The 12,122-nt window shown below is 39.2% G+C and overlaps 1 protein-coding gene across 2 annotated transcripts in view; it reads right to left on the bottom strand.

The window, feature by feature from the left end:
* Positions 1-12,122, bottom strand: part of PAK1 (p21 (RAC1) activated kinase 1) — a 142,561-nt gene that overhangs the window by 26,571 nt on the left and 103,868 nt on the right. For both annotated transcript variants that reach the window (XM_040964434.1, XM_040964435.1), the window contains exon 6: positions 629-745. In XM_040964434.1, coding sequence (XP_040820368.1) covers positions 629-745 — 117 coding nt within the window. The remainder of the gene's footprint in view (positions 1-628; positions 746-12,122) is intronic.

Here is a 12,122-nt window from a genome sequence, read left to right on the forward strand (position 1 = left end):
ACTGATAAGAACATGATCTGCTAGTGCTCAATAATGCTAAATCAAGTAAGTCATGGAGAGACTTGATTGTACAAAGTAAGGATAGAGGGACGGTGGCTATTGGTAGACAAAAGAACCCCAAAGGAAGTTAAATAGAAATCACTGCCACCATCCAGCCTCAGGCTGCACTCCATAATGTCCAGAATATTAATAGCACTGATGTATTTATAAATTCTCCTGGGTCTCTTAGTATCACCAGTGATGCTCTAAGAGATTGAATGCTGCACACTTAACAGAGAAGAAAAGATCTGTAGCATGCCAGTTTATTGCTTCCCAGGAGAGCAGAATCATTTCTGTTGGCCCTGAATTAAGTAACATCAGTTCTATCTGCAAACAGGCTGGGTTAGCCAGTGCTGGAACAGTATAAACTTCAATTACCTTAACATTTTGGGACTATCTTCAAACCAATGATAAATATATCCATTCTTGTTTTTAATCACACAAAAAGTACCTTCAGCAAGGGTGATTCAGCAATTTCACCAGCTCCCCTACATCAGAATGTTAAACTTCTAGGTCTCATTACCGATTGCTTTCTCCCATTTCTCACACAAATCACAAAGCTGTCTAGGTCCTTTTCCCAACGACTCACAGATTTTGTGTGCTCTGGACGGGGAGCAATCACTGGAGGTGGAGTAGCATCATCATCATCATCTTCATCTTCTGAAACTGGTGGTACTGCAGGAGTCTCAGACACAGTCTTCACATTCTATACACAGAGAAGAAAAGCCACATTCATTCAGGATAGCTGACATGCAGCTTAAGTTGTCAGGATAGCCAATTTCCCAGAAGAACCACCCCGCTTCCTGACATCTCTTTTGAAACCTGCATTCGCCTCCAAGGTTTCTGCAGTTGTACAGCCAGTCTTAGGAATCCAGTCAGCTGTCCTGTCTTCCATTTGGCTTCATTATTCATTTGGCCCTTTGGGGCTTCTTTCTTCCACCCAAAAGCCAAACTTGTGGAATGGGAAACCAGTTTATAATTCTCTACCTGACTCTAATTAACCAAATCCCTAAGGACAAATTCATTTTTAACTTCCATGCTGAACAGATAATACATTACAAAATGTAGGGAAGAGCTCAAATGTTTGGAGTTTCTCAAAATTAATCATTACAATTCCTTACTCCTTCCTGATACAGTTAACAGAAGTCTAAATTGGCTTGGGCCCTCTCCTTTTTGTCTCTTTTCTAAAACTACTAGATTCATTATGTAATCAGTGACAATTGCCTTAATTTCAAGATACAGAACTTCAGGACTGCCAGCCCAAAGAAGATAGGTTTTCCCTGCTGGATACTGTCTTGCAGTAAGCTTGAACCCTATTAAGGAATGAATCCTACTAATATCACTAATCAGATCTGCTCATAAAATGGAACAACCTGATTTTCCCATAAAAACTATACGAAGTTTGGCCAACAACAATGGAATTAGGGCAGATACAGACAAAAATAACATTCTATAGCTATTTTTACACAGATTCAAGAGATAAGGTGGCTTCAAAACATAAGACTTCTGACAGAGATCAAGTAATTCTATAGACTGATCATCAAGAGAGCAGTAGGGCTCTTTATACTGCTATAATTCAACAGTTTACAGAGCACCTATTTTGTGCTCAGCAAAGACACTGTGATTTATACTGTTGAGAGGCAAAAAGATGAAAGATTGTTCATGTCCAGCAATAACTCACACTCTTGCACAGGAGAAAGGTTGAGTTTCCTTCCTACCAACTGACTTCTGAAGAGAAAAGTCAAGAGTAAAATGATGGGATAAAAATGGAACAAAGGAAACAATGGATACCCTGGAACTACCCTGTGTGGGAGAGCAGTTTTTATGACGTCTAACATTTGAAGATACAGAAAATCTGCAATCTCATTGATTCTGACAGGAGCACCAGTAAGGGTTTAACTTAGACAGTCAGGCATTTCTAAGTAACTAGCTGTAGTGACCTCAGGTAATGAATCAATCTTCTACATCTGGAATTCCATTACTTTAGGAACGCTAAAGGGAGAGGTCTAATGTAATGACTCAACTCATTTTTCAATTCTAAAATTCATTAGAGGTTCTCTGTCAAAACATGTATTTTGGTATCTTTCTACTCTGTTTTCTCTCTCCCTGTTACTTCACTCAGCAGAAAGCCACTAGGAACCTAAAATTTAAATGACATTGCCTCAGCAGCCTCTTCACGATCAGGTGGCCCTGGGGCTTCCCAACATACACTATCAACTCCAGGTGTGTTTGCTTTTCAAAACTGTACAGAAGAGCATTTCATCACCTTCTTCAGTAACATTCTATTTTTCATACATGAGAACTTTTAGCGGTGTTATTAACAACTGAAAAAGTTGAGAGACAGAAGACTTTTGCCCAGATTTTTACTTCGTAGTCTTGGGTTTTGCTAAGCCTCACATTTTCCATCTATAACCTGGAGATAACAACAGCATCTCTCTGCCCATCTGGGAGGGCTACTAGGAGGATAAAGTGATATAAAAACACTAATGAAAATAATGAAAACGAATTGATTATTACATCTAATAAGTACATACTTGTTTCAATTAAAAAAAAAATCAGACACTCCAACCCATCATCCATCCATCCAACCATCCATCCATCTGCCCATCCACACCCACAGCATGTCAGGATATATTAAAGAATAAAATAGATGAAGTTACCTCCTTCATTAACTTTATTACTAAATATTTGAATACTCTTGTTAATATTATAATAAATTGAATTGCTTTATTAATTATCTTCTTGGATTTTTCATTATTAGTATACAAAACATGTTCAAAAAGTTGATGGAAAATGTGCAATAAGAAAATATGCACAGGAATGATGATTTGGCCTCATGGTTAAGATGCTAGTTGGGATGTGCATGTCTCTAATTAGAATTTCTTTTTTATCTATTTATTCATTTTTATTGGAAAGGCAGATGTACAGAAAGACAGAGAGGAAGATCTTCCACCTGTTGATTACTCCCCAAGCAGCCGCAACAGCTAGAACTGAGCCAATCCTAAACCAGTAGCCTCTTCCAGCCCTCCCTTGTGGGTGCAGGATCCCAAAGCTTTGGACCGTCCTTGGCTGCTTTCCCAGGCCACAGCAGAGAGATGGATGGGAAGTGGAGCTGCTAGGATTAGAACCAGCACCCACATGGGATCCTGGTGTGTTCAAGTTCAAAGCAAGGACTTCAACCACTATGCTATTGAGTCGGGCCCTCTAATTAGAATTTCTAAGTTCAGTGAACAAGCTCTAGCTTCCGATGGCAGCTTCCTGCCAACAGAGACTCTGAGAAGCCACACTAATAACTCCAGTGGTTCGAACCCTGCCACCCATGAGATCTAGACAGAATTCCCTGTTCACTTGTCTGGCATGGTCCAGTCCTAGTTGTTACCAGCATTCAGGAATGAACCAAACATAATTACTTTTGATTAAAAATTCAACTACAGATAAAATGGAGGCAATCTCTGACATTCTGGCTTGGGGATGCCTCCACCTACTCTACTCCCAGGTCCTCTGTAAGGGATTCCACCAGCCAGAGTAGGATGTAACTTGCAGAGAATTGAGACGGCAGAATAGGGTAAGGACACGTTTAAACAGACAGAAAAACATTTAATCGGGGTGAAACAGAGAGGACACATTCTAGGAAACAAAAAAGGACAGAACTACAGCAGAGGGCTACCTGGAGACTAACAGACACAGGAAAGCAGCAGACAAAATGGTGTAGTGTTGCAGTGACTGATACTCCAGCAGCATTCAGCTACCGGCGATCTGAACTCCACCAGCAACCGGAACACCACCAGCAACCAGGTGGGAACTGGGAGCTTGGGAGGTAAACCCAGACAAAGAACTGTCTGTCCTGCTGGTCCGTTTGATTTGACCAGGAGCAGAGACAGAGTAGCAGATCACAGACGGGCAATGCGAGAACAGAGTAGATTTCACAGCCAAGTCAGTCCCCTAGAGTGAATTGGGTACCATTCTGCGTAAGGAGGCAAAACAAGGGAAAGGACTGAGCATGCTCTGAGCTGGGAGTGAACTCATTTCTGACTCAGTGAACTGCATTGACGTGGCATTCTACAGGTACCACCCAAGACAGGTCTGGGTAGCCCTCAGATATGATGGCCAGCAGATCAAGAACTCTAGTAGTGGTATGTAAGGTACCATTTTGTACACTGTGGCAATAGCTTTGGGACTGCAGGGGACAACAATGAACTGTGCATGTGCTGAGCTTGCGAGAACTCGCTGAGTTCAGCGAATTGCACTGGTCCCACAGGAAAATAATACCAACCGTGGCATCATACCGGTAAAAATAGGTCCGTGTAGCACCCAGACCTAACGTCCAACAGGCTCTGGCAAGATCAGTGCCACCAACAAAATAACTAGATAGGACACCTGGGGTCTCCCTAATCCTGGGACCTGCTCCAATCGGAAGTGGGAGAAAGGTTGCAGAGACAACAGTGCAGCCTCAGCATGGTATCACAGGAGTTGGAGAGTGGTGAGCCAAGAGCTGGGGCTTAGGAGACCACAGTGGAAATCTAACACATGAACCCAGACCTGGAACTTACTGGAGGTTGTAGCACAAGTGGCTGCAAGCAAAAAGTTGTGTACCAATTACAATCAGTAAAATTGCATTGTAGAACTGTGGGTAACACAGCTTAGAAACCTGCCCCAAAGAAAAGACTCTGCTAACCAGAAGTACAATGACCAAGAGCAAAAGAAGGGACAAAGGCACAATGAATATTACTGAAAACTCCCCTGCAAAGGAGCAAAACCCTATGCCAACCTCAGAGTTAACTGAGGAAGACATCGAGAAAATGGGGCACACAGAATTCATAAAACTCATTTTAAAGCTTCTGATCAAAAATGAGAAACAAATACAAGAGTTCAAAGAATTTAAGGAAGCAATAAAGCAAATCAAGGCTGATATATCAGAAATTAAAAACACAGCAGAGCAAATTAAAAGTACAATGAAGAGTCTCAAAATAGAATGAAGCAAGCAGAAGGAATAATCTCAGAATTAGAAGATATTTCCTGTCATCAAGGGGAAGCAAACAACAAGCTGGAAGCAGAGCTGGATCAGATAAAAAAAAGTATTCAAGAATTGAAAGACACTATTAAGAGGCCTAACATAAGAGTTATGGGAGTCCTAGAAGGTGCAGAAAGAGAAGCTGAGTTTGCAAATGTATTTAGTGAAATAATAAGGGAAAATTTCCCTCATCTAGAGAAAGAATTGGGAAACAACATCAGGAGGGGCATAAAACTCCCAACAGGCTTGATCAAAAGCGATCTTCACCAAGACACATGATTATCAAACTCTCTTCAGTTGAACATAAGGAAAAGATCCTTAAATGTGCATGTCAAAAAAATCAATTGACATATAAAGGAATGCCAATTTAACTCACAGGAGACCTCTCACAGGAAACTCTACAGGCAAGAAGAGAATGGAGTGACACAGTCCAGAATCTAAAAGAAAAAAACTGTCGGCCTAGGATAACATATCCAGCAAAGCTTTCTTTTGTCTTTGAAAATAAAATGAAATTCTTCCACAGTAAAGAAAAGTGAAAAGAATTTGCCTCTTCCAAACCTGCCCTACAAATGATACTTCAAGATGTTCTCTTGACAGAGAAGAAGAATAATGCCCAACAAAACCAAAGGCAAAGGGGAAGAACATCCCAGTAAAATGACAACAGAAGACTAAACCAATGAACCATTCCTAAAATGACAGGACCAAAGTACCATCCATACTTACTAAGCCAATGGCTTAAGCTCAATCAAACGTCATAGATTAGTAGACTGCATTTAAAAACAAAACTCATCTATTTATTGTCTAGAAGAGACACATTTCACCAACAAAAATCTTCAGAAACTATATCACATGGGTTTTGTTGTTTTCTGTTAGTTTCATCTCTTCAAAACACTTTCTTCTGATTAAATCATTCACTCAGAGATCATACAGTAGCATCATTTTCTTCAAGAAAGTTCTTGATTTTCATTTCTTCAGTTATATGTTAGTCATTTAGTAGCATGTTATTAACTTCATGGTGTTGTTAATTTCTTTTTTCTCCCTGATGTTGATTTTGTTTTGTGGTTTTTCATTGAAGGGGATGTATAGTAACTGTGAGACTGTCATATCTAATAACATGTCATTTAACCTCATGGCATTGTGAATTTCTATTTTTCTGTCTACTGTTGATTTTGTATCATGACTTTTCTTTTAAGGAGATGTACAGTAGCTGTCAAACAGAGACTAACATCCAGATGAGAGGATACAATGTAGTATGCATTTCTACTTCCAGACAAAGACTTACAATGAAACTGTTCACTGTATCTTGACAATAGGATGCTGGTCTCTCTGCCATTGTCCATGCCTGCAGTGATGGACATATGACTGTGTATGAAGAACTATATTTTAGTAATGATACAGAGGAACTAGGTTGGGGGGAGGAAATTGGGGAGGGAATAAGGGAACTGCCAGGAGCCTATGGAACTGTGCCATAAAATGATAATAATAAAATATAAAATGTAAAACAAAACAAAACAAACAAAAAAATGTAACTTGCTGTGACTGTGTGGTCCTAGGGTGGTCAGTTTCATTTGGAGCTGTGGGTAGTACCCAGGCTCAGTGGCACTGTCAGAAGAAACAACTTTCAAAAGTGATAGGGTGGGGAGGGTCAATTGCATGGCTCTAAAGTTGCAGTTACAAGTAAGATAAAAATGTTTCTGGATCAGGTGCTCATAGACACAGTATACACTGTAAACTCAGGTGTCTATGCAGAAAAGGACCAGCAGAAATGAAAAGCCAAGACAGACCTCCAAAAGGCCTACACAATGCATGTACACTCCCAGCTACACACAGAACAATCAGCAGAAACAAGAAGCCTTATTGATCTGAAGGTTTTGAGCACAACTTCTGTTTAGTCACTCGCTGACCCTTTGGCTATGAAAATGCAGAGAAAACCCCTGAAAAGCTTGGCTAAAAAATAAAGACTACTACAAAACATAGGGGTGGGCATTGTATACTCACATCCCATATCACATTCTGAAGGTGAAATAAAGACATTCCAGATAACACGGGAAGAACACACTGCTGAGTTTGAATAAATGCTAACACAACACATCAGTCTGAATGGAAATAATATCAAACGGCAACACAAATCCCCATGTTAAAAAAAGAGAAGGAAATGAGAATAAATATGTGGAGTGACATGAAAGATATTCTAGATGCATATTTTTTAAATTTTTCCATTCATTTTTTTAAAAAAATATAAAATTATCTAAAGGAATAATTAACACACCATATTACTGAATAAAAAAGAGGAGTATTTTATAATGATAAAAGATTAATTATTTCAAATTTTTATCAAATTATGCCAAAGACACACACATACAGACCTAACACCAGTTTTGCATATGGCAAAGATGATCGAATTGAACGGTGCAAGAAACAACTCCATAAAAGATTATATTTATAGGTGATACTAACCCACTCACAATAATTAACAGAACTAAAATGAAAATAAGTAAGAATACAGAAGATCACAAAAGCATCAAGTAACTTGACCTAGCTAACAAATACGGAAAATTTCAGATTACACATTCTTTTCAATCATCCATGGATCAGTTTCCAGTATATTCTACAGGTAAGCAACAAAATATTTTAGTATATGTGCTGCCAAAGTGAGCACAGGTAGGCAACAAAATATATCTTAATATACTTAAGAGGACTGAAATCACACAAAATATATTTCTTGATGACAGTCAAACTGAATTAGAGATCAACAGGAAACGCATTTTTCCAAAGAAAATACACAAATAGCTAATAAATACAGAAAAAAAGGTGCTGACATCATTACCAACTAAAAAAGTGCACATAAAACCGCAATGAGATAAGCTTTCACACCCACTAAGATGACTATAATCAAAAGACAAACAACAAGAAACATGAGCAGAGATGTGGAGAAATTGGCATTTTAATAATTGTAGGTGGGAATGTCAAATGGTACAGACACTGCAGAAAATAGTCCTGCAATTCCTCAAAAGGTAAACCATGAAGTTATCATATGACCTGGCAATTCTAGCCTTTAGGCGCATATCCAAGAGCAAAGCAAGCATGTATCCACATTAAACTAGCATATGCATTTTTAAAACCGCATTATGCATGATAGCCAAAAAGAACCACTCAGGCACACATCAGCTAATGAGTAAACATACAAAATGTAGTCTATCCATATAACAGAATCTTACTCATACATAACAATGACTGAATACTGAAACATGGCACAACATGGATGAGTCCTGAAAACAAGCTAAGTAAAAAGAAGGTACACACAAAAGCTATATGCTACATAAGTCCGTTTATATAAACTGCCAAGAAAAGGCCAATTTATAGAGACAAAAACAGATCAGCAGTTTCCTATGGCTAAAACTAAGAACTGGAATGACTGGGAAAAAAGCACAAGAAACTTATGGGGGTAAAGGCTATGCAAAGTTATTAAAGTTGTTGAATAATATATGTATACTGGATGAATATCATAGGATCCACATCTCAAAACAGTGTAAGAAAGTTACAATAGTCAATTTTTGTGAGTCATTAAACCGATGAGGTTGGGGAGAACAGAAAAGGAAGAAAGGGCAGTTAAAAACAAACAAAAATGCAGCAGCAGCAAACCAGATGAACACGATGAATTCAATGAGGCTGAATCAGAACCTGATTGCTCAGAAGACCGAAAAACCATGAATCTACCAATCCTCAAGATGGCTCAAGTTCAACTGGGCTGTTCCTGATTCCAGCTTCCTTCTAAGGAGCACCCTGGGAGGCAGTAAGTGATGACCCAGTTAGCTGGGGGTCCCTAATACCAGCATGGGAGACCAAGACTGAGCTCCAGGTTCCTACGTTCGCTCTGGACCAGCCCTGGCTGTTGTAGCCACTTGGGCTACAACTAGCAGATGAGAGATTGCCTTTTTTATCTGAGCCTCTTTCAAATGAACAAACAAATATCCTCTAAAGGCTCAGGACTAATAGCTCCTGCATATCCCTGAAAACAGAGCTGAAGTAGAGAAGTACAAGAAAGCAATGGGGGTGCTCGTTTGAAAGTTATTTAAGAAGATTGCTTCCATCTTCCCTACTCTATACAACCGGGTGACCGCCTTCCCCTTCCATAGCTAAAAGCTAGAGGATTACTCTAGAACGGGAAAAAGGATTTCTGGATTAGGGATGCCATACACAGCTAAATAAAATGGTACCATATTAAACAGTACAATTAAGTGAATCGCTGTATATCATATGTTCAATGTTGAGACTTTTAGCTCTCTTGCCATAGTAGTCCCCTAGAATACTAGCAGCTAGACCATTTTTCCCTAGATATGATTGATGTAACCAGACAGTTCCGAAGACAAAATACAGAAAAGGGATTTTTCTAAGTGGCCCATCTGGATTATCAAATAAAGAAGGAATACTTGTTACACAAAATAAATTAGAAAAAATGGCAAACAGGACCATCGGAAATAAATTCAGCAGAGAGGAAAAAAAACTCTATCATTTATTCTCTTAGAAATAAGTTAAGCTTTATCCAACTAAGAAAGCATTTGGAAATTAAACATGAGGACAGAAGTGAAAAATTAAATTGATGGATTGAAAGCTGAAATTGAGGGAGTCTCTTAAAACATACAACAAAACTCAATGCAAGGAAAATAGAGAAAATAAACAGAAAAGGAAGGAAACCAGTCTAAGAGGATCAAGAAGCTCTCTGAAAATGTTTTTGCTTTTGTTTCTGTTTGTTTTTAGAGCTTCCCTGCATTTTCCCTTAGATCGTCAACATGACAAGGACTTCCATTTGAACCACTTCTAATCAATATGGTACTAGAAGTCTTAGCAAGAGCAATTAGGAGAAATATGAGGCATTAAAATCAGAAAAGAAGTCAAAGTATCCATGCTTGCAGATGACATGATAAAGTGCATGAAAAAAACCTAAGCACTCCACTAAAAAGCTTTTAGAGCTGGTAAACTGATTCACTAAAGTTGCAAATTACAAAATAGGCAGGCACAGGCACACACACACACACACACATCAGCCTTTTTATACATTAATTATGAACTCACTGAAAAAGAAACTCTGGGGCCAGCATTGTGGCATAATTGGCTAAAATACAGCTTACAGTGCTGACATTTGTGAGTGTTGGTTCAAGTTCTGGCTGTTCCATTTCTGACCCAGCTCCTTGCTGATATACCTGAGAAAGAAAAGAGAGGATGACCCAAATCCTTGGGCCTCTGCACCAACATGGAAGACCTGGAAGAAACTCCTGGCTCCTGGCTTCTGACAAGCTCAGCCCAAGTCATTGCAGTCATCTGAGGAGTGAACTAGAGGGTTGAAGACCTCTCTTTCTGTCTCTCTTCCTCTCTAAATATAACACTGCCTTTCAAATAAATAAAAATTAATCTTTAAAACAGAAGCAAATAAAGCTTATTCACAGGCTATCGTAAAAATGAAACATTTAGGAAAAAAACCAAAGAAGCAAAAAAAATCTTTACAATGAAAATCATGGGATCACATACCACCCAGAATAGCCAAAGAGATGCTTAGTAAAAAAAAAAATCAAGCTGGAGGCATCTACATACACACCTGACTTCCTAGCATGCTGCACAGCCACAGTAACTAAAACAGCCTGGTACTGGTTACTACCTGACACACACATCGATGGGACAGAGCAGAGAGCCAAGAAAGTAATTCACATACACACAGCCAAATTATCTTTGACAAAAGTGGTCAGGCCATACAACAGAGCACAGATAATTCTTCAACAAATGGTGTTGGCAAAACTGGATGCATGCAGAATTAGATTAAATCCATATTTTCTCATCATATACTAAATTCAACTCAAGATGGATCAAAGACTTACATTTAAGACCTCAGACTATGAAGATGTTAGAAGAAAATGTAGGACAACACCCCATGACATTGGTGTTACAGAAGACTTCTTGGACACGACTTCCAAAGTTTAGGTACAAAAGCAAAACTAAACCAATGGAGTTATATCAAACTCAGAATCTTCCGCAAAAAGAAACAATCAATGGTGAAAAAACACCCAACAAAATGAAAGAAAATATGAGGTATCTGACAAAGGATTAATACCCAGGATACACAAAACAACCAATTAAACTAAGAAATGGACGAAGGACCTCAACAGACAGTTGTCAAAACAATACACAAATGGCCTACAAACTTACGAAAAACCTCTCAACATCACCAGCCATCAGGGAAATGCAGAACAAAACCAAAATGAGCTATCACCCCATCCCTGTAGAATAGATAAAATCTTAAAGGCAGTAATAAATGCTGGGGAGGTCGAGAACAGGGAACTTTTATACATTGTTGGTGGTTAACCCCTCCACTTGGAATGACTGATCTCATATGTCTGATTTTCAGCTGCTTTGCTTCCCATCCAGCTTCCTGCTAAAGCATCTGGGAAAGTGGCAGAGGACAGTCTCACTTTAGGCCCCTGCTACCCATGTGACAGACCTGGATGGAGTTCCTGCCTTATAACTTTGGTCACCAAAGTCATTAGGAAGTAAGCTAGTGTACAGAAGTCAGTCAGTCACTAAAAATGTAAGAGAGGGGCAGAGGTTGTGGCACAGACGATTTAGGTGCTCCTTAGGACTCTGCAAGTATCCCATACCAAAGGGCCTGGTTGAAATCACAGTTACGCTGCTTCCAACACAGATTTATGCTAAAGTAAACCATGGGGAGCAGTACTTAGGTCCCTCCAATCCATGTAAGAGAACCAGAAAGAATTCCAGATGTCTGCTTTACAGCCTGGTCTGGCTAGCAAGTGGGGAGGGAATCAGCAAATGGAGGCTTTCTCTTTCTCTGTTCTACATATTAAGTACATAAATACAGCCTTAAGAATAGAAAGAGAAATGTGTTCTTTAATGAAGACTTTTTTTAAAGATTTTTTTAAAATTTTTATTGGAAATTCAGATATACAGAGAGGAAGAGAGACAGAGAAGAAGATCTTCCATCTGTTGATTCACTCCCCAAGCGGCTGAAACAGCCAAAGCTGTGCAGATTCAAAGCCAGGAGCCAGAAGCCTCCTCCAGGCCT

Source organism: Ochotona curzoniae, unplaced genomic scaffold (assembly GCF_017591425.1).
Source record: "Ochotona curzoniae isolate NIBS_2020 unplaced genomic scaffold, NIBS_Ocur_1.0 scaffold_3223, whole genome shotgun sequence".
Lineage (NCBI taxonomy): Eukaryota > Metazoa > Chordata > Mammalia > Lagomorpha > Ochotonidae > Ochotona > Ochotona curzoniae.